The sequence below is a fragment of the Centropristis striata genome, chromosome 12 (genome assembly GCF_030273125.1).
Source record: "Centropristis striata isolate RG_2023a ecotype Rhode Island chromosome 12, C.striata_1.0, whole genome shotgun sequence".
Taxonomy (NCBI): Eukaryota; Metazoa; Chordata; class Actinopteri; order Perciformes; family Serranidae; genus Centropristis; species Centropristis striata.
In genome coordinates this window covers 9292877-9316586 of record NC_081528.1, presented here as the reverse complement: position 1 = coordinate 9316586, position 23710 = coordinate 9292877, and the positions used below count along the sequence as shown (strand labels likewise).

Below are 23710 nucleotides of genomic sequence, written 5' to 3'. Positions count from 1 at the left end.
TAGGTCAGATGTTTTGTAGCCTGAATTCACAGAAACTGCAGGCTTTTTAAAAACCACAAACTGTACATGTATGTATGATGACATGTGTGCTATTTTTAGCGCGCTCAGGTCTGGACCAGGAGCCACAAAATGCCCATATGTGTAATTTTGAATGATGCTTATCTGTGTCAACAGGGTGGTATTGACAAACTGTCTATTCTGTCATTTAGGTTGGAGATCTTGTCGACTAATTTACCACCTTGTGGTTATACGCCTCGGCCAATTGGTCAAGTTCACATCCATGTCTGTCCAGACGTACTGTACATGTAGCAATGACAATGCTGCAAAAATGTATGTTCCTGCAAAGCACTAGCAACTAATTCTGGAGGCACAGAAGTAACTGAACTGTATTTGTATGTGAAATAGGCTCACTTCCAAAATCAAATCACTGAGTTAAAGAGACAGGCACCCATTCACACATCATTCACTCTTACGGGCATCTTAGAGTCACCTTTTAAACCTGTGGGAGGAAGCTGGAGGACCCAGAGAGAACCCACACAGACACAGGGAGAACATGAAGAGCTGGAAGCCGGATTTGAACCCGCAACCCTCTTGCTGTGAGGCAAAAGTGCACCATCCACTACAGTGTTCATCAGTATTATTCTAATCATTTTATCTTTTGACAACTGACAACCCAACTACATAATTCCTAGAAGGTATGAAAAAAACAGTTACAGTTTGCTGCAGCATATGGTACTACTTTTTGTATAAAAAGTTTTGTGCAGTATGCAAGTGGGACACAGCTACAGGGAGATCAAGAAGAAGTCCCACTGCACTTCATGTCTGTGTGACAAGTACTTTATGCAGGCCTGGTTTCATTCATCTTATTGGGGATCTGCTGTTTATATTGCAGTGACTTACTGCTTGCTTGATATACTTATTAGTTAAAATGACAAGCTCAGATTTTACAAAGACATCATCATTATTCTGGCAAAACTGCTCAATTACTGACATCTAGCATGAAAATAATACAAATAGTACGATGAGGAGACAATATCTCCCCCACTTCTTCCATCTCTTAGTGCATCACTCAACTTACAAAATAATTATTTAAATTGTGTAGTAGGCGGAGATGAGCTGAAACACTGTAATTAATCTGCAGGATGTCCTGATTCCACCCTTTTCTCGCACAGTTCTCCACTGCTTACTATGAAAAGTTGTATTTTATCTTTATTGAGTCTTTTTCACAATTTCAGATGGAATATTCAGGCACTATAAAGCAGCAGCATCCAGAGTATAATAAGAAATTTAATTTGCAGTCGTAACTGAAGCCAGTGCGTTTTATGTTGATCCCTCTCCTGTTGGATCAGGTTATATCCTGGGACTTTGGGAGGTAGCTATGCCTTGGGGTCTCCTGCCTCAGGACGGATGTCCGCTAAAGCTCTTAAGATCTGGGATGAGTGAGATATTGAATGTGCATAGAGCTAAAGGGATTCCCATACTCAGGAAAGTAAGTAAGTGTACATCAAAGAGACAGGGAGAAGGTTGAAAATAGAAGGAGAGACAGAAATGGAAAGTCAAGCAGACATAAAAAGCTCACAAGAACAAATAGAGAGATGATGGAGAAAAGAGGAGGTAGAACGGCGTCTGCAGACTTTCTCCAAATCTCACCTTGGTATGACTGAGCCACATTAATCCATCATTCTGTGTCAGGACATTTGCTGAGCTGAGACAGGCCATCAAACTTCACTTTAGGCCGGAAGGATCAGGGTCAAACTAATGTTACAAAGCTCCTTTCTCTGTTCTGCCCAGGCCCGCAGCACACAGTGGCTATCCTTTTCACCTTTACCACCTAATGATTTTCTAAAAATGAGCCTGTTTTTCAGGACCATCTTTGCTTTGAAACATACTCCTTAACTGGTGTGAAACAACAGTAGGGCCTAAAAAACTTACATCAGATTTTTTAAAAAAGTCTTTAGACAAATTTTAATGTTGACATCTGGACTTTTTTTTTAACTTATATGTCACCAGATGGCATCACTCAACTAACAAATATGTTTTTAAAGAGTTTGTTAGGCAGAGATGAGCTGAAACACTGTAAATAATCTGCAGGATCTTGGATTCAAATCTGTATGATGTTCTGGTTCCACATTTTTTCACAGCTCACCACTTCCAACTATGATTGAAGCAAAATTTTAAAATGCATGAAATAGTTTTGATTTATAAGTGACCATCAATGTCCCTTTCATCGTCTACGATAACTTGACAATCATTTGGATTTTTTTTAAATAGTCTGTTTTTCTAGCCCTGTTCATTTCTGTCCCTCTTTGCTTTGAAATAACTTGAAATTAAACAAAATTTAGTCAAATTTTAATATTGATTTCTGGAAAATGTATGTCACCAGATGGGCTTCTGCTGCATAAGTTGCATGTTTATCTTTCCAAATGAATCCCTGACTCTCCTTCTGGTGGGGAGCTGTGAGTGTTTCCAGCATTGTGGATGGACTGACTTGGTGCTGACAGTTAACACAGCAAACTAAGTTGCTTTGGAGAGAAATAAAACAAACAACACTCAGTACTAAGTGGGTGACCCGAGCTGTTAGCTGGTGTTTTTTGGATGAACCACATGAAAGTTTCCTCCTCATCTCTTCTCCACCAGCAGCAGAAGCAGAACTCTGATTTATTGTTACAATCCATCTCATCCAAACACTGACTTAGTTTGTGTGTGATTCACTCCAGCTGCCCCGCCTCGCCTGCTGTCTTTGTTCACGTGTCACATTTACTGTTAATGGGACAAATTAACATTCACACACGTACACGTGCACACGCCCACATTCAAACTCTCACACACACATGAACAAGAATGAGTCAGTTTCCTGCAGAGACCCACAGATTCCACACACCACATATTTGTTTTACTAGATTTGTGACAATCTCCATTTATATATCTGCTGCAGCCATGCAAACATGATACTAAGCTCTATGTATTCAAAATAATATTATTAAATGTAGAAGTTTTATTCTACTGTATCTGCTTCACATGCATATCACACTTTGTTTCTCTCTGTGCAGTTATTAGATGTGTCCTCCTTGTTGCTTGGTTACTTGTTTTCTGTGGCAAAGGGCAGCCGCTGAAGAAGCTGCAGCATGCTGACAACATAAATCCTGGTAAGTCATTTAATGTAAGTCAGAAGGGTTTTACTTCACATACACCTGGACAGAAGAGGGAAGAGCGTCTGTATGTGTGTGTGTATGTGTGTGTGTGTGTGTGTGTGTTTTGTGTCTTTGCTACTGTTTGTTATTTAATGCACAATATGCCATTTTCTGCCACTAAGGGTCTCTGAAAAAAAGCGAAAACAAAAGTTTTAAAATGGTCCAGCTTGGCCTTTAGCATCTGCAGTCAGCTTCTCTCGGTTAGGATTTCTTTTTTTTTCATCGTTTAGGAGGATTTTATTGGGAGCCGAATTACCCACAGAGGCCTCTTCCTCTCTAAACCAGATGGACCTGCTGAAAAAGCAGTAAAACACTGAATAAAGCAGATTCATGCTTAAAATAAGCATTTCTACAATGCTGTTCAGTCGACACATGTCCAGAGGGGCTAAAATTAAAAAACCACCAACATCTAAAAAGTGTATAAAAAATGGGGGGGTAAAGTACATTTGTGAAAGCTTCTTACAGAGAACCACATCGCTGATGCAGCACCGCAGAGACATGATGCCCTTGACAGGTGACAAAATAAAACGGACCATTATTTTCATTAAAATTACAGATTCCTCTTGATTTGTGAATAGTTGGAAACATTTGGGACAATGAAAGTAAACAACAAAATATATAACTGGTATTATACTATGTACTTTGTTCTCTTAAATTGATATTTGAGATCAATGAAGCATTTTCTGCTTTGAAGTCTTATCAGAGGTGCTGAAATGTATCTTTGTATATCACAAAGCCAACATCTGGTCAGTTGTTACCAGGAAGAACAAAGACAGCACTGAAATCTGACACTGACAGGTTCTGATGCTGTGACTATCCTCTTCTCTCTTCTCAAACACATTTTAGATGGAAACAGTTCAGAAATTATTCAACATCAAAGTGTCTCTGCAGAATAAACTGATAACAGTGTGTCAGAGATGTAGATTGATGTAGATACAGTGCAAAGAGAGGCAGGGAGTCCAACTTGTACTGTAGAACAGTGATAGCCTACTTATGGCTAATTTATAATTCACATTGAAAATAAACTTTTTTTCTAGTACTTTGGATGTAAATATGGTGTCAGTGTGCATTGAAACACATCAAAAGAGAGCATGTTTATGAAAAATGGTGCCAGGGGAGTATTTCATATGTGTGCTTTATGTGTATTTCACACACTAAAATACTTAAATATGCTTTTTTATCTCTTCCCTGATACGGGCATTTAATATTCATGGTTAATGTTTATTCATAATTTTGATTGACTGCATAACGAAAGAGGCTGCAGTTATGTTTGATGGTGTATACATTATTTTAAATCCAACTAAAATGCAGTTGCAGATATTAAATGCAGAAACATATCCGATTGATAAGTTCAATAGGGCTGGTGTCGATGAAGTCATTAAGTCGGCTAATTTGGGAGTAAAGATTTCAATTAATTTTTTTTGCAAAAGCCCCCGGGCAAAGCAAATTCAATATCCCTGCTGCAGATGGAACCCCAGTGCACGGTATCATATTTTCTCCTTTCCATCTTGAAATTATTCTCCAAATCCACAAAAATGGCCAGTGAGCTCCAGAGTGGGTTTAGAACAGGATCTGCCTGCATGTGCATCACGTGGTGGAGACACGACAGTAATCCAGGAGCACTTTGCACCGCGCATCTTGACCTGGTCTGAGCAGGACCAGCGTGACAGCAGAGCTGCTCCATGCAGCCTGATCCCTCCTGACTGCAGCTCTCCTCCCACTCAGCCACAGCCGAGCTGACAGTAAGTCACCAAAATACCAAATGCACACACACAGGCGAGAAACCAACTTGCAGTAAGTACAGCAGACTAAATGCGACTTTGCTGGCTAAAAGCCTCATCGTGAGGAAAACACAAATCAGAACGTTAAACTGGGAGAAACAGAAGCGAGACAGCCGTCCTCATTTAGAGCTGCCATGTTTTATTATTAATGAGCCGAGATCAAGAAACACAGTTTTTATCTGTTTCTAAAGAGTTACAGTGACACAAACATCATGTGTGAGATGTTAACTTAAAGGCGACTGTGTGTGTTTGTGTGTGTGTGTGTGTGTGTGTGCGCGCACCAGCTTTTCCATTTTTTATCTTCTTCATTACTTTGTAGGATTATTTGGCCAAGTTGATCCTCTGCTGAATTCTAATAAGCTTCTGTAATCATCAAATTCATGAATAACTATACATGAAAGACTGAAATGAAAACTATTAAATTTGCATAAACTGAATTTATTTTCAGATCAGATCTGACAAAAATTTCCACCCAACTTTAGATGATGCAATGCAGCCAACAGAACACTGATATTGGCCAAGTTCGTAAAACTTTTTTGGTTAATGTTCATTGACGATTATCTTTAAATTATTAATTCATACAATATCTGCACACGCACATTACAGTGTGGTTTAGGGATTCTTACAATTAACACAACTTCTTTAAAGGTTTGCGACAATGTTTGTAAATAACAGAAAAAATAAAAGTATTAACAACTGAAATAAAAATGTAGGTCACTAATGTAGGCCTGAGATGAGTTATTCTGTATCCCATTACTTTCCTTGGTAAGTCATGCCCTGAGAGGCATTCAGGCTGCAGGACTGGCCGTGCTTGTTCAAGGTACAGGAAACATGATGTGTTCAGGTCTTATCTCCTGCCCAATGGGTTATCCTGTACTTAACCTCTTAAGGTCAATCTCAAGCAACTAGGCTGCTACACAGGGCAGGTCTTACCAAGGAAAGCAGAGGGATCAATAACCTAGTGTCTGAGACAAGATGTCAAATTCAGCATTAAAGTTGGGTGCCTTAAACACTTACTTTTGATCTTGGTAAATACAGAAAAAAGGCAGGGTTTTGGCTCTGAGAATTGCCCCAGATATAAATTCTGTACTGCAAAATCGCCCACAATGTATGCAGTTTGTATGCAGTTTACTAAGCCTGTGTGCACGGGTGCAACACTGTTAAATCCTGAAAGACTGACAATCATGTGATGTGACATGAATTGTTCTGATGCACTAAACTGCACAGCCATCTGCTCCACTCAAACAAACAAAGCTATAAATCATTTTAAGGAGATTTCTTGCAAACTACGAACTAATGTCAGTGCTTCAGCAGCTCACTTTTTTGTTACTGTAATAGGAGTTATCAGAGCATGTCACGAGACTGCAAGACCTCAGAGCTGAAGGTGACTCGAGCAGATTCTTAAGAGATGGTCCTCCAGCTGAAGGACAGCCAGCCTGCTTACTATGCCGCCCCGCAGCCAGTGTTGAATAAATTGGGAAAATCAGTCTTAATTTGGGGTCAATAACTGAGCTGTTCTTTCCACGACAGAAGAGGCGAAATTTGCCTTTCAGATTTGTAGCTTTAAAAAAGTGACACGTACTGTTGCAAAGTGCTTTTAGGCAAAGGGCATAAAAATACAAATCTGAGACAAATTACTGTGTGCCCACTAGAGACCTTTGCGATAAACATGGGACATTTTAATACAGTGTTTTGGAAGTATTCCGAATGAGGAAGTTTATATTGTTTTTGCACAAAGTTAGATATCCACATCCTGCTTCACATGCACACACACACTCACACCAAGATCACAGACACTGTGTGGATTCACAAGGAACAAAAGCAAAACTGCACAGAGCTGTTTTCCATCTCCACAGGTAACGAGAAAGGTTGACACACCTAGTTTGACCTTGTGAGGATATAATCCATCACACAGCACTGTAAAGCGTGTTGTCAGTCATAAGGGTCTAGATCAGGGATGGGCAACTTAAATGCTGGAGGGGGCCACAGTTTTTTATGGACACTACCACAGGGCCACATATAGGACCGTGCACTTAACTAGATATGATGAAACTGCATTTTTAAATATGTTTACATTGCAGTAACTTGAAAAAGTTCATGCTCAAATGCATGTATAACGGTATAAATAGGAATACAAAAGGTTTGAAACAATAAAAAACTGTGATTTCTTTTTTTTTCATTGCAAGAACAGCAGACCAACATTAATTGCAAGAAGTAATTTTGTGCATTTTTACACTGCACTTTTAAGATTTCATGCTCAAATGCATGTAGTTGTACTGAGGGCCACTTCAAGTGAGGGTGCAGGCCATATGTTGCCCCCGGGCCTCCAGTTGCCCATCCCTGGTCTAGATATTGATGACAAAGGACTAAACTATGCAGGCGGTTCTTATTCCTGCAAAATTCAATGCACTGTTATTCATATTTAACCCACAGAATTGTGCTCCAGGGGGTGCACTGCTGCCTCTAAGGAGGACGTGAAGTGATGCAGTATAAAGAGCAATAAAGTCTGTATATGGTTGGATCAAAGAAACACAGGACTTTCCCCCAGGAGACTGTGTTCATGTCCTCTGTTATGTAACATACTTACAGATGTTACATCACAAACAAACCACTTTTTTTCCTAAACCTTGCAAAGGCACAGTGATCACTTGTCCTGCTGGACATTTGTAGGATTGTGCATGAATACTGCACCAACAAAATTGGTTGCTCTAGGTATAATCCAAAAGCTCTGCACACAGCGATTCATAAGCAGCAGGTTTAATTTAACTACTTGTCAAAGACATGTACGTGAAGTGTATTTTAATTACACCAATTTAAAAGTAAAAAAAAATATATGAGAGAATAGCTAAAGCTCCAGTTCTTCACTAACTAAAGTGGATGCTAAAGCTGAGGTGTTAATCTTCTTACAATACTTCAAAAGGATCATGTTACAAGACAGTGAGTATGTAAGAGTGTAAGTAAGGCATAAAATAAGGGCTAAGGAGAGGCATCCTGTGCTTTAGTGAGAAGCAAAAGCCCTGTTTTCAGTCTACAGTGGGGGGAAAAGGGAAAAGAACAGCATGAGTAAAAATGTTTCAAGCCAAGATGAAGTCAAGTAGTTTGAAAACTGATCCAGTCAGCAGCGCCATGTGATCAGAGAAGAGCAGGTTTTAAATAAACGATGGCGCCCGTCTACAGTTTCATCACAGTTCATGTAATAAAAGAGCTGGTGTCCTTTTTCTGAATGGGATGTCTGCAGGAAACACAACACCCACTTTCACAGCTTTCTCTTCGCTGCACAGGCTTGTAAACAGTATCACAGTTATTTTTTTGCACTTCATGTATTGTAGAGGACTTGATACAGCTGCAGGAAATGTTGAGAAGTAATAGCGACTGACAAAAAAAGCACATGTCTGTGAAATGCTTGTGTTATTTTAACAGCTTGCAGGTATCAGCGTTACATATCCTGTATATGACACATTCTTATCTTTACTGCAAAGCTCATTGCACATCTGACATGAGGTTCTTAATGTCTGACTGGTGTCTCTGCATGAGAGATACATAGGATTTGGGTTTACACAGGTAGACAAAACACATCTGTCACATTTACCTGATAATCACCAAGAAGAAAATGTCTCTTCAGCATGCTGGTTCTCTGATCTTGTTGGAGAATCAAAAGGGAAAAGAATCCTGCCTCCTCAAAACAAACACACACAACTAAAACGCTGCACTTTAAATGCAAGTAAGTTTTACTTTATAAGTCAGTTTGACATGTGAGGGCCTGTTGAGGACAGATGAGATAATTTTAACATCAACATCCCACATTAACAAATACATTTATGAAAACATCAAGGGAATTTTCATTGAGAGATGCTCAAAAGATCAGTTTTCATAGATAATGAGCGGCTGAATATGTTTTGGTTTTGGCTGAAAGAGAATGTTGAAATGATTTCTTTATTTCCAAATAAAGGAGACACACTGAGGCTTTAACTATCCTTTCAAAATAATAATTGAATATTTTGACAAGGTAAGTTTATTACTGTCTGACTTTGATTAAATCTAGACGAAACAAAAATGAAAAATGTCTCTCTTTGACAGACTTTGGTGTATTTGGCCTCACTTATTTCATTACTTGTATTGATTTGAAGCTTTTCTCCAAAGTGACATACTAATGAGGTACAGTCCAAGCCAGAGTAGATAAATGAAAAGCTGCTGTATTTTAAATCTGTTGAACTGGTTTAAAGCAGAAAACAGAAAGAGGATGCTGACAGCTTACTGCTCATACCCAACAGAAGAAGAAGTGGTGGAGTGGGGATAATAATGCTGAATGTGGGCAGTGCACGAGGTTCGCTGGTTTATAGTAAGTTGACGTTGTTGAAAATGTACACTGAAGAGAAATGTTTCATCCATCTTTGCTCACTACAGAAAACTACAGCCAATGACAGCCAAGAGGGGGTCAACCAGGGGCGGACTGGCCATCTGTGTGATGAACGGCCAGATGAACTCCAGGATGGCCGGCGGGCCGTTATATATAACTTTATTGACACGTTGCCGTGGATACGCATTGCTCTGCTTCTCTCCTGATGACAGCTCGTCTTGTTAGTGACCTGTCAATCAAAGGTAGCCACGCCCCAAATCATACAATTCTTTATCTTCTATTTTCCTCTAAATGGGGCCATTATTGGAACTATTAACATCAAATTGTCTTGAAGAAGATTTTTTACCAGCGATTGAGACCATAGTGTTGTCCTGAAAAAAATTCTGAGGTAATAAATCAAGTGAGAAGTTTTCTCATTTTGCACTGAAATGAATGGACAGATTTTTTTTGCAGGCAAACTTGGCGACCCTGCTGGAATTTTCAGTAGAATGCAACTTAAGGCACTTCCTGGTTTGCCTCCCTACTCAGACACGGAGGTTCCCGCCTGGTTTTTCCCCCCTGCTAATCTACTGTTTCACACTCCAGTACAGTATGTGGCAGCAATGCACCTTTAAATTGGATGTCAGCTGCCCCGCCCCTGCCCACCAATTAAGGAGAAGAAGAAGAAGCAGTAGCAGCAGCAAAGACGCCAAACTCGACACTGCAAAGATGCAATTTTGCTTTGACACTGGAAGCAAATGTTTTATTCGCCCCTTCACCGAATAGAGGTGAACATGAGGAGAGTATTTGCCGGTGTTAATTTTTCGCAAGTGACCAAAAGCAGAGGAGGCTTGTTTGTATTTCTTTAAACAGATCACAATCGTCTTGGGCAGGCCGTAGCCCAGGATGCAGAGACGTGCCCCTGCAAAATAGATTGCAGGCTTCTACAAAGTCTACATTCTGTTAGTAAAACTAGCAGAAAGTGTGAACAAAGCCAGTTGTTGCATTGTATTACACTGTTGTCATTTTTTATTCCATAAAGGCTTTATATTTATAAAAGATTCCCGATTAAAGAACACGATTTCCAATATTGATGAATATTTTCAATCATCCAGTCAATCAAATGTAAGAACAAAATTCTCATTTGCCTCAATTATGAATTAAATAATAGTTATTGCACTGCATTGAATAAATTATTTGTAATTTATTTTCTTTTTTTGTTTTTTTGGCATTTATTGGCCCATATTGGTTGTTGCCACCAGCATAATCCCTTTTTAACTATCAACTATTTTCTTATTAACTTTATGGTTGCATAATAAATTACTACTCAGCCTCCCCAACAGTGACACCTTACTAAAGATCCTGTGCTGCATCTTTAAAGAATCCTTTCAAAGCTGCATCTGACGCACTGATCCTATAGAGAAAGAATTCAGCTGAATACGTGGAGGATTTTCTTTTACATATTTAGTTTTGCACATCCAGCAGCTGTAATTCTCTGCAGTTTCCCTCTCCTGGTCTAATCTGTTCCACACAGAGCAGCAGATGCTGCAGCTTTAATCAGCGGTGTGGAGACGTGTCAACTAAACACAGGAACCCAAAGCAAGCAGCAGTGTTTCCCTGTTTACCTCCACATCATTAAAATTCACTCTTGACTACATGGATGATGTCCTCTGTGTGTGTGTGTGTGTGTGTGTGTGTGTGTGTGTGTCTGTGTGTGTCTGTGTGTAGGGAGTTGTGTTTATATGTATGATTTAGTGAGTGTGTAGTATAAAATTGTGTTTTTGCAGAGATACGAAACGATAATGTGATTTTTTTAACGTCTTAAAGAGAAAATAAGAGATTGACACAGTGGAAGTGTGTGTGTGTGTGTGTGTGTGTGTGTGTGTGTGTCAATAAGATCAGAAACACTCTGTCAAGCAGTCCTTTGCATGTGTGTATCAAAGAGAACAGCTCTGTGTGAAAACACTGGGCTGACTTTAGCTCAGAGCCACTTGTCAGCACAAATTAGCTAATTGTTCTGCACTTCAACATGAAATATGACATATTTGTTTCAAAGGGGAAGTCGGCCTTTAAAGGTTTGTTTCATTTTTTCCTCATCTGCGTGTTGACATAACACAATTCCAGTCGAAATTTACTCTGCTTCCAAAGGTGTGAGAGACATTTGGGGAAGGAAGCTGTTGAAGAAGTTCCACTTCTTTCATTTATCCTTCTTTGTCCCGTGTTAGTGCTGCAGAATGCACATTCAGCTCTCTCAGGTGATAAATGGCAGGAGAGTCTTGGTGAGGAATGAATGCAGGGAAATGAAGATTAAAATGTGCACAACAACTCACATTTTATTCAAAGTCTGTGTGGAATTGTAACCTGTGCAGTTATGTTTTTGCACTGAATAGAAATTGAAATTAATTTGCAAAAGAGTAATGTCTTTTAGCCCTGAACATTTAGTTGGAGTGTTTCTGTTGGCAGACTGCAAAATAAAATCCAGGAAGCTAATATTTACAGTTGGGTGTTTTTTTGTCTTTGACTCCTTTCAGTACTTTTGTTTGTTTTTATTCTTGCTTTGCCTTTTGCTTCTTACAACAAGGAGATTTCTCTCGCTGAATTATAAATGAATACAAAATGAGAGCTCCAGGCATTTAGCCCCAACATCCTCATTTCCATCCTACAGGCATCTATTTCTAGAATTAACTAAATCATTATGTTATAATGTAACCTCTCATGAATCTCTATTACAGCTGGCCAAAAATCTCTTCTAATGATGGAAGTCAAAATGCAGCATGAGGCCAGAGATATACTTGCTTGCTTGCTTTTAACTACGTGCTTGTGCAGACAACAAGCTGCACGTTTGTTCGTTTTGTGTGTAACTGGAGGATTCCATGAGCAGTTAGATGCTCCATCTTTACCAGCGAATCTCTAACTGTGTCTGTCTGCTGTTTAAGGCTGAACAGGTTGGGTACAGTCAGTTAATAACACCTTTCCCTTTGGAAAAAGCCCCCTGTGGCTCCTGGAAATGGGAATCATGAGTGGAATAAGCTAATAAACTAAAACAGTGACGTTGTGAGTTTGTTACGACCATTGTAGCGACAAATTTTTCGATAAAAATATAGAGCAGCTTTAATCAAATTTAGCCTTAACTATGATGTTATCAGCCTTTGGTCAGTTTCAGTCCTACACAGAAAACTAGAACGCTCCATAACAATCGCAGTTTGAAACAAGTGGAACAGGTTAACATTGTGAATTTAACAAAATCACCTTGTTATATTTAGGCAACAAAACTACTTGGTTAGGTTGTGGTTGGGTTTAAATATTGCATAAGTTAAGTAGTCCTTGTTAATAATTCAACTTTCACCTTTTGTTTCACACAGGACACGTGTGAAACAGTTAGTGAAGGTCATGAGATTGTTTGGCCCATCCAACCCTTTGTCCTTGTCCTTTATACAACGTCTTTCTTCAGGGGCACTTGCTCAAAACGCGTCTAATATCGAATATATGCCTTGTGCGTGAGTTTCAGGCCCGGGGCCATGACTCAGCATCAGTACTTGACGACCTGGGAACAAGAACAGTCTGACAACACAGAGAACACAACTTTTCCCTCAGTGGCAGACACACTTCTGGTGAATCTGTGTGGAAGAGATACCACGAGCGGTGTGAAAGAACAGGCTTATTGGGGATTTTGCAGGATGTGTGTTGTTTTCTGAAAGCAGAGGATCAAAGAGCAAGAGGGAGGCTGAACCGGCACACGCCTGGAAGTGCTATCAGTGACAGCTGGGATAAATCACCTTGTCAGGCATGAATGGAAACGATGTGGAAACACTGTATAATGGCACACTCAACCCACAGACACACACTATCCAACTACTGCCGACTCCTGTCCATCTGGGAGGGAAACTGATTCACAGGCTTGACAGACCTCAGCTTCATCGCCAGAGATGCATTCGAATCAGGAATGATTCCTCCTAAAGTTGAATGGAAGTCTAGGTGTCCTTGTTTTCAGTTGTGTGCGTGCGTGCAAGCTCAGCTTCATGCATCAGCAAATGCTTTTTTGTATGAATGAAGAATTTCCTATTGAGATTACGTAAGCAGTTACTGAATGAATTATTGAATGAGTCTGAGACTGAAAAAGTTGGTGCACTATTTTGGTTGCCAAGTCTGCACTCTGCAACACAGCCACCAAACGCCAGAAGTATAGGGCTGAATTAAAGGATAGAAAACAGTAAAATGGTCTAAGATTGAGCTGCAGTGAACAATCGTTGTGTCATCATTATGTACAGGTGGCTCTAGGTGATACAGTGGATGATGAATGGATCCCTGAATGATGTGGAGGTATGGAGGGTAAATCCTGCCACACCCTGCATGCATACTTTATAAAACATAGAAAGGAAAAGTAAATGAAGCATGTTTTCTTTAAAGAATTACCAAAAATACAAAGTTTATCATAGAAAAAAACTGTAAAAACAGGCATTATGGCAGGAATTGAACTTTCCAATGGTCCTGAATGTTCAGGGTTTTTTTTAAGGCTAAGTCCTTGCTGCGGCGGAGCCGGGTTCGAATCCGGCCTGAGCTCCCTTTGCCGCATGTCTTCCCCTCTATCACCCCCTTTCACTCTGTCACTTTCAATAAAGCATAAAAAAGTCCAAAAAAATTATCTTTAAAAAAAAAAAAAAAATCACTTTTCATTTAAAAGGCACCAAAAATAATCAGTTTGAAGTAACTTTTATATATACTATTTTATATATATTTAATATAGTAGTGAAATATGAGGTCACAGTGAGTAAAATGTAAAGAGAGCAAAAAATTTCCCTGAAACTGCTCATTGGGGTTCAGAGCGTTAAGTTAAGGAGCTAACTTAGGCTCACAAAAGAAGTTGGTGGTTTGCTGGATAAATCACAAATGGAGAATGTCAGATATTTCTGCTCATAAACTTTCTGAAACTACAGCTGATTGTTTTCCCTCGTAATCGTTTACACTACTATCATCACCTGGAATGTCTAGTCCACACTATTTATCCATCTCTTGTCATATCCATTAATGAATTACATGGCTGAATGAAGTGAATGAATGAGCAAACAAAAGAATGAATGAGTTTGCAATTGACAAATGTACTGTAACAACACAAACGGGCAGAGGCGACCTGCTCTTTTTATCTTCCTGTTTGGTCTCATGCTGTCCGAGGCTGAACTTCTCTGTTGAAAGCAATCATCCAGAAAACAGGATCTGTCACAGGACACCTGAGGTGGCGGGGAGAGGGAGGGCAAACAGCAGAGCCAGAGGGAAAGCTGATTCGAGGAGGGGAAAGGGAAGCTGCTATCTGATCGCTCCGAGTCTGACGGACTGCATCATATTGACTTATGGCTCCAACACGCGAGGCTGTTCCGGGATGATCGAGCTCAGTGGTTGCATAAAAGTCCCTGACACAAGCTATTACATTGCAGGATGTGTTTGACGTGTGGAATATAACTGTTGGTCAAAGAAAGGTATAGTGTTACGCTCCTTAGATATTAGCTTTATTCTTTCACACAGTGTCAGCTTTTAGATTGAGTGTCGACTTCAAGGGCGATTGATACTCGCTATAATGAGATGTCATCCCACCAGTAAGTAAAAGACTCAAACATGTTCTTTCCATGTTTATTTGAAGAAAACACAATCAACATATTGGGCTTTTGTCAAGCTAATAACTATCTCGGCCAAAAAGGTCATGTTTTTCGACTCTGTTTGGAAAAACTACCGGCCCCATATTTATGAAATTTGGTGGAAGTATGTAGCATTGGACGAGGAAGAACTCATCACATTTTGGAGTGGATCCATTGCAGGACAGGGCATCTGGTCTTGGCGGAGGTCTGCATCCCTTGAGTGTCATTCTAGTTGGCTATTGCTACCATTTAAATCCCCAAAACACAGAAAGGGGACAGAGGCATCATGTGTCACACAATATTCAATGAAAAAGCAACTGAATGTACAAATCTTACATTTAGATTTAAATGTTAGTTTGCAAAATGTGCAAATTAATTGTCAATCTGTGCATCTTCAGTGGAATTTTCAGCTCTAAACTGCTCTTTCTATAACTCAAGCCTGCACTGTAAGATAAAGTGTATGAAACTCAAAAATAAGGCCAAACTGAAGAGAGATCAATTTTAGATACAGCATGTGCAGCAGATGTGCAGGGCACATTTGTTTCCATACAACAGAGTGCCTTGATAGAAAGACTTTATTATAAATCTATTGGCGCCACAGTGGATCATGCACATTGTACATTGACAATTTTCTTCTTTTTGACTATAATAAATATAAGTCATTTCATGTTCGGATGTAATGGTTTATTTGATGGCTATGCAGAGGGTGTAATTTGAAACTGAGTAAGTAAAAAGCTCCTATATGACTGAGGAAAAAAATAGAATTATAGTGCTATAGGCTGAAAACGCCAGCAAACAAGAAATCTCATGCTGGAAAGTGAACATAATGTGAACCACATTATCTGTGCCAGAGGACAAACATACTTCGCACATACTGCACAGGCTACATGTGTGGTAAATGAGAGATAAGACGGTAATGTGATGCCATACTGCCTGAGCATGCACTGCAACATGTGTGATATGTGCCTAATATAGATTTCTGCCTCCTGGTAAGTTGGCAGCAATGGCAGATAATGTTTCCACTAATTAAGAAATAGTGGGTTGAAGATTAAAAACTATGCTAATGATGCACATTTGGCATTAAAAATGATCTCCCTTCCGATATGCATACTTCAGTCATTTCTGTGTGCATCAGTGCTTGAGGATGTATATAAAGTTATTTTTTTTTTATCTAAGATGTCATCACACTGACTGCTTGCTTTAATGGATTATTTGTCATTCTGTGTTAATGCTTGCAAGTGTGTCACTTGTCGACCTCATCTTTATCTGTGTCACCAATCAAACAAACATATGTGACCATACAAATAACATGTGACATGATGATGTACCGTATGTATGTAGGGCGATGCGTGGGCCAGTGTGTAAGTGAGTCATAAATCACACCTGCTGGCCAGAGCCGTTCATTTTCTCTCAAGGCAGCTGGCTCCATATTGCTGCCATCAACCAAATAATGATTGCATTCATAACATCACAACACAAAACTGGGTCACATAGTGTAACCTGACCATCTCATAAAGAAGCTCGTCTTGTTCCACATTCCTTCCACATTCAACCCCTCGTACTATCCCTTTAATTGTCAGCAACAAATTAAATAATAACTTATTTTTGCTTTTTCAAGACGCTTGTATGGGCTGACAGGTATTTGGCTATTGTAAAACTTAAAAAAAAGGTATCTTTATTAATTAATTAATCCTCCTTTACCGCTTGGCTGATATTGGGCTAGAGGCAAAGTACACCCTGGATAGGTTTTCAGACTATCACACACATGCATGTGCTCTTATTTTGAAAGTTACATGTGTTTGCTTTTATTTTGAAGGCGAGTCTAACACCAGGAAAACAAGTGGAGGCTGACTGGCCAACGTGTGCTTTGTTCTCTTCCAGTAACGTTACCTAGCCATCCACTCTGTTAGGATTACTCCAGTTTCTGAGTGAGGTTAGACTTCCTGTTAGAGTGCTCGCGCTGTGATTGGAAGTGATTGGTGTTTAATTGTAGGGGGATGTCTCTGCTCACCTGCTGACCCCCAGCTCTTCTCTCTTTCATAGAAAGAAGATAGTTGTAGCCAAGGACACAACTAATAGAGATCCAAATAAATAAACTAACAAGTTTTGACCTTAAACTGGCCTCTGACAGAAAGTGAGGATAATTACAACACACAGTAAGACTTTTCTTCGTCAGTCCTCTCTGTAGTCAATCTTTCCCTATATTCACATTTTGGAAGTACTGTATTTCCGTGTCTTTTTCACTCTATTCGTCTTTTCCTCTTTCCTAATCAGCCTGTGGGCCTGTGGGTAAAATAAAGCAGTCAGGAAAAGATAGACCATCTGCACCTTCACAGTAATGATTTAAGAAAAATTCTAATCAATCTCTCGCCCTCGGGGCTAAAAGACGTTTTCCAGGCGGAGGAAGCTATAAAATGACTCTTTACATTCCAAAAGCAGTGAGCAAAAGACCACCCAACAGTTTTAGAGGGATCCCTGTTTCAATCAAACCAACAAGCCCGAGGGCAGGAGAACTACAGAGGCAGCAAGCGGAGCAGCAGGAATCCCACGCTGCATATTGTTTCCTCAGCTGAGTCAAAAATCTGAAGATGAGAATGCCCTTGAAGAAGGAATCAGGGCAGTCCGTTCATCTGCAGACCTCAGAGAATGCTTTATTACCCACCGCAGCTGCCACCGCTGCTGCTTTCCACAGATAAAGAGTTTTTTAGAACAGAAAACATTTTGTGTGGATGAATATATGAACAGCTCAGATGCACACACACACAGTTTCAATAGTGAGTGCACCTTCATATGGTGAGACTCAGCTGGCAAACTGCTCTGCAGCATATAGAAACAGGTGAATGCCAATGTCAAGGAATCACATGAATAAATGAGTGGATAAACATATTGCATGCACATTCTTCTATACAGTACGGGTTATACAGGGTCATGGAGAGGTTTGATGAATATGAAAGTTATGGGAATAACATTCAAAACAAAAGAAACAAAAAAAAGAAAAATCTTTTCAAAAAATGGTGCTTATTAGGAATTTATAATATGGATTTTTTTTTCAACCGATACTATAAACGAGAATTTAAGAGAAGTTCATGACCTGTACACCAAAAACCTTGGCTTTTATAGAGCATTCGCCCATTAATTTCAATGACATTATCTGTGAAGTATTATGCTCAATACACTGGGAGTCAGTCATCACATAATACCTCACATCATCCTTACAAATTAAAAGTCACGAGCTCATCGAGTTGTAAACATGCACACATAATGTTTCATTCACTAATGGAGGAATACGTTTTCAGATTAGAAGAATTTTTGAGCTTTCATACTTGATTTTTGTTTAAGAAAGTTTTGAGAATTTTTACAAGTAGGGCCTCACTGCTAAAAACGAAAGAATTTGGGAAAGCTAAAAGGTATAAATAAGAAAGAAAGTGTTGAGATAACGTCCAGAGCCGCCAACTTTAAGTGACCCCAGTGAAAATCTGAACTTTTTCTACCACTCAAAAACTTCTTTACTGCATTTTTTGGCAAAGATGCCTTTTAAACAACAAAAATACTAAGGGTTATAAGTTTGGATGTGACCGAGTTATCTATTTGTGTTTGTGTGTTCTGCATTACATCGTGTCACCGCTGACAGGAAGTGTTCAATCATAAATACAGTGATTGTTCCACATAAAAGCTGATTAGTTCTCACCTCTCACTGACAAGCTCCTCCATCACCGGCATCTGGCCTGCAGCGCTGACATTCAGGTAACCATAAATGCAGAGAGTCCCTGCAGACACAAGATCACAATTAACAAATTGACATAATCACGTATATTATTATAGGCTGAACTTTTAATTACAAATATAAAACAATTCACACAGGCAGCGGACTCACTAGATTACATTAACATAAAGGTATTAAACCAAATCAGAATTATGCAAATGCAAAAAATTTCTTTGACATTTGAAGTTGACTGCCAATTGACTTCAGCACTGTGTGCTCCATCAGACTTTAAGGGCTATAATTGAGGATTTAGCAAAGGGTAGGCTGACTGTGGAATATTTCCCAAGAGATCTCACAGTTGAGTAAAGTAAGTAAAGCAGTAAATAAACAAAAAAGTAGGATTTAATTTAGCATTTGAAGGTTAACTCTCATTTTTATTAGCTGCTAAGCCCCACTGTGATAACCACACAGCTGTAAAAGCTGTAAAGGGGAAGAATGTTACCACCAAATGTAAGGAAATGAAGCTTAAAGGGAAATCACTTCATGCATCTATTTAACTACAAGATTTCACTGTAAAGATTTCATTATTGGAACAATTTAGGAGAAGCTCAGAGTTTCATTCGAACCAGAAGTGCAATGCGAGAGCTACGAAGAGGGAAAAATGCATCATATAACTGCAAGCAACCTGTTTATTTTTAATATATTTGTATTCATACTTCCATTTCACTTGTGCAAAATCCACCCAAAACAGTGACAGAGCAAGGCTTGACTGCTAAGTGAATGTAAATTCCCCCGGCCGTGCAGGCGGGACTCAGAGTGAAGGTCGCCCTGACAGAGAGGTCAAGAGCAGACCGGGGAGGGTCATGACCTGCAGATTTACCACCTGAATAACAAAAACCATTATGCTTCAGCAGTATGGGCAGCTGTCAGAACCAGTTCACCATCTGAACATTTAGAGCTGAGACAACTCCTACAGCAACTACAGCAACATCCTCATATTATCTGTATTATAAATAACATCACAAAGAGCGGAGCTCATAGCCTCAGACAATAGAATAGGCAATTTTTGTTATGCAGCATAAATCTATTATTTCTGTTGAAACAAAATGTCACACATACATAAAGATGTTTGCTCTTTCATTAATTTGGTCATGATATGAAGTAAGCCCAGTTTTGTGACATCCAGAATAATGCTGGTGTGTATAATGTTCTTACACAATATTCATCCTACACACACACACACACACACACACACACACACACACACGACCAAGCAAACATGCAATCATGTAAACAGCGACTTACATTATGGATGAGGATCCAACAGATGGAATATGTTCATGATGCTTCACACACACACACACACACACACACACTTGACTGAATACTTGACTCAAATGTTATATGCATTATTTATTTTGGAATATTTACAGCAATGAAGACGGACAGATAGCATCCCTTGGAATGAGCTGAGTATCCCTACATCAGATATGGTTAATGGTAATAAATATTTCAGGCGTTGTCTTTACATTACACTGAGAAATGAGCTCATAATGACTGAGCCATCTTTTTACCTCAACATTACAAACGGTGCTCATATTTAGCTTGCTTTACCCCGAAGATGTGCTGTTTTCCATGAAGCCTTATTTACATGCAATGTTTTTTAAGAGCGACTCCCCATTTTGTTTTTGTTGATATGTTGATCACAAACAACAGGTATAATGAGATGCAATGCGTGATGATTGACAGCAGTTAACTACTGTTCCACTGATTGACAGCTAGAAGTGCTACAAACAGTAGTGGTGCACAAGCTGAAAGTCAGGAAGAAAGAATACTGCTGTTCCAAAAAGTAGTGTTGCAAATGGTTTTATGACAATGAAAATTCAATCTACACCTTTAATAAACCACAAGGATGCACTTTATTGTAATAACTGAACTGTAATAACTAAACCAGCTTGCAACCAAAAGACAAGCTGGATTATGGTTGGTGGAGTACTGTTTTTATGTTTGGCATTTTGGCCATGGGTTTGGGCATCTGGTAAGGATGCCTCCCGGGCGCCTCCCGTTAGAGGTGTTCCAGGCACGTCCAACTGGTAGGAGGCCCCAGGGAAGACCCAGAACACGGTGGAGGGATTATATCTCTCTCCTGGCCTGGGAACGCCTCGGGGTCCCCCAGGAGGAGCTGAACATTGTGGCTGGGGAGAGGGACGTCTGGAATGCCCTGCTTAGCCTGCTGCCCCCGCGACCCGGCCCCGGATAGGCGGAAGAAAATGGATGGATGGATGGATTTTGGCCATGGCCATCTTTGTCCTTTTTTGTGCCAGAAGTAACCATATTTGGATTGTTTGGTAGTCCCGGCACTAGCTGACAACTTAGCTCAAAAGTACAAACATTAACAGCTAGCTGACTCACTGGGGTGTCTTTTAGGGTACTTTCACAACCTCTTTACCTTTAAAAAGAACACAAATCTTTAAAAAAAAAGCTGGAGCAAAAATGATGAGGATTAAAAACAAGGATTTAAAGTAACCAACCTTCATAGAAATGTTACCACCATGGCCTCCATTTCTTATCCTTGTTATCTGTAGTCAAATAATTAATTTGTAATCACCAGTTAACATTATATCTGAAAAACTGTTTTAGATAAATATGAGTACAAGTAAAAACAGAGATTTTGGATTCGACCGAACGTAAAAAGCACAACAAACGTCAGACCAGAGGTCTCTTGAGATAAAAGGTCTCTTGAGACAAAAGGTCAAAAGGTCAGCAGCATTGACTCTTTGAGCACAATGACTTATGAAAGTGTCCTGATGAATCATCCTCCTGCATTAGTCTATATGTGCTCCTGTCAGCAAGACTCATCTTCAAATACATATACAGTACACTCAGAATAAAGGATATAACCTTCATGTGAGTCACATGGACACGTAGGCAAGGAGAGCAGGTCTGTGCTGGTAGACGTCAGCTCTCACACAAGCACATGCAAAGCCATCCAATGTACTAAATTAAATGTGTTTATATGTACTAAAGGATATGGTTTCAGAAAATACTGTGTGATGCTTTGGAAGCATCCACCAAAAGGCGTATTTTCCATTAGCATGCAAAGAAAAAGCATACACATGCACACTTTAAGCTTGCATTCATAGAGGGTTATCCTCTAATATCCTCTTCTTTGGATAAGATGGGCCGAAGCTTAAAAAGCAAATCATAGTAAAGCAAATAAATCTATAGAATTGTATATTAAATCTATCTGGAGTCTGAGACACTTGAAATTCTTGTATGTAATGGCACAGCTTGAGATTTATTATAGAAACCAAGCACCCTGATATGAATGAAGAGAATTTATTAACTCTATAAAATGCATGGAAGTCTACCATCCTGTCATTTTTACTTATACACGTCAAACTTTCTCCAGCATGACTGAAATTATATTTAAAATATGTGCATGGCAATGGGATGATTGGTTCTTTAGCGCCTGCAGAATAGAACCAATGCCAAATTGTACCATCAGTTCAGACACTATCAAAGTCTCCGTCTGACAGAGAGATGTCAGGATGATGGCTGGACACAGTGTAGCCCCTCCAGTAGTTCGGGGTTGGGGCTTGCTCTCGGGCCCCTCAGCAGAGCCCAGGAGGTGAACTGGCATCTCTCCAGCTACCAGTCCACTCTCCCTACGCGGTCCATTTGGGACCTGATTTGGCTGCCAATCCAAGTTCCTTCACACTGAGCTACTGCCTCCATAATACTGCATCATTTGTTGTGTAGGGAGCCAAATTTAACATTTAGATGCAGTCCCATTAGTGAGGTACCAGGTGGGGCCCAACAGATTGCATTCACTCAGCAGTACAGTCTCACTCCATCTTCTGTGAAGGATTTGGGCATCTGTCTGTTTGGCCAAAGTTCAACTCATTCTGGTGTTTTAATGTTTTTTTATTGATTCATTTGTAGGGCAGGTGGTATGTGGTGGAAGCAGTGTTGGACAAGTTATCAGCAGGAGTAACTACGTATTTATCATATTTTTTTTCCACAGTCTATTTCATCTTATGTAACATCATTAAATGATAGTAATCTAAATGCTAAAAGCGTATCGTATAAAAGATTGCAGATTGAAAGCTTCAACATGGACCATTTTAAATGCTGCTGGGAGCTTTTCATTATCCTAGGTCTTATTTATTTTTATTATATATCTAGGTATCTAGAACCCAGCAACAATTTAGCCTCAGAAGGCCACAGCCAATACGGGGGGTTCTGTGAATATCCGAACATCAGTACAAAGATTTCATCTTCTGTCTACGGATCATTGTTTACAGCCTGATTAAAAACTTCATAGATACTTTTTGAAGATCTTTTAGGTCCAGACGTAGATAAATTAAAAAAGCCAATACAATCTGATCACATTTGAGCCAATGTGTTCCGCCTACTTTCCACTCTGCTGTCAACAAAATCTCACTCATATGTGATTGGTTAATACTACAAACTGACTACAAATGGAAACCAGAATGCTTCCAATACTAAAATTTTGTCCCATTGCCGATAGATTCTCCATTCATATGCAAATACCTGTTTACGGACAGTATGTATGTTCTGTTTTGTTACTTGGTTCCAGAAGATTTGCTTTTCCAAAAATATAATTCTAGCATAATCCCAGTTGTGCCTGCTATATCTAAAAACTTAAGTGGTTAGACTTGTCCCTTTAAATGAGAAAGCTGCAGGGTTACACTGGTGCCAGGACCTGCAGGATATAGAAGAAAGGTGGGAAAGTTGCAGCAGTATGTACTTAATCTTTTGCCCCACAAATTCCTGTACATCCATAGTTCTCACTTTTTAATGCAGCTTTACTCCAACCTGTGAACTTCATTGTCACTTTGTCATTGAAGAAAAAAAATGCAATCACCAAGAAAATGAATGTCCAGGAATGTGTGGGAGAAAATATTAGCTCACATGACAACATAAGTACATACTGATGCAGATTTTCCCACTTTCTTCCTACATATGTACAATGAAGGTAATGGCACCAGTGTGACCAAGCATTCATTAATCCAGAACAGATTATTATATCATCATAAGATTTACCA

At 39.5% G+C, this 23710-nt stretch overlaps 1 protein-coding gene across 3 annotated transcripts in view; it reads right to left on the bottom strand.

Moving 5' to 3' along the window:
- Window positions 1-23710, bottom strand: part of htr4 (5-hydroxytryptamine receptor 4) — a 135490-nt gene that overhangs the window by 53125 nt on the left and 58655 nt on the right. For all 3 annotated transcript variants that reach the window (XM_059346373.1, XM_059346374.1, XM_059346375.1), the window contains one exon: window positions 18624-18702. In XM_059346373.1, the coding sequence (XP_059202356.1) occupies window positions 18624-18702 (79 nt within the window). The remainder of the gene's footprint in view (window positions 1-18623; window positions 18703-23710) is intronic.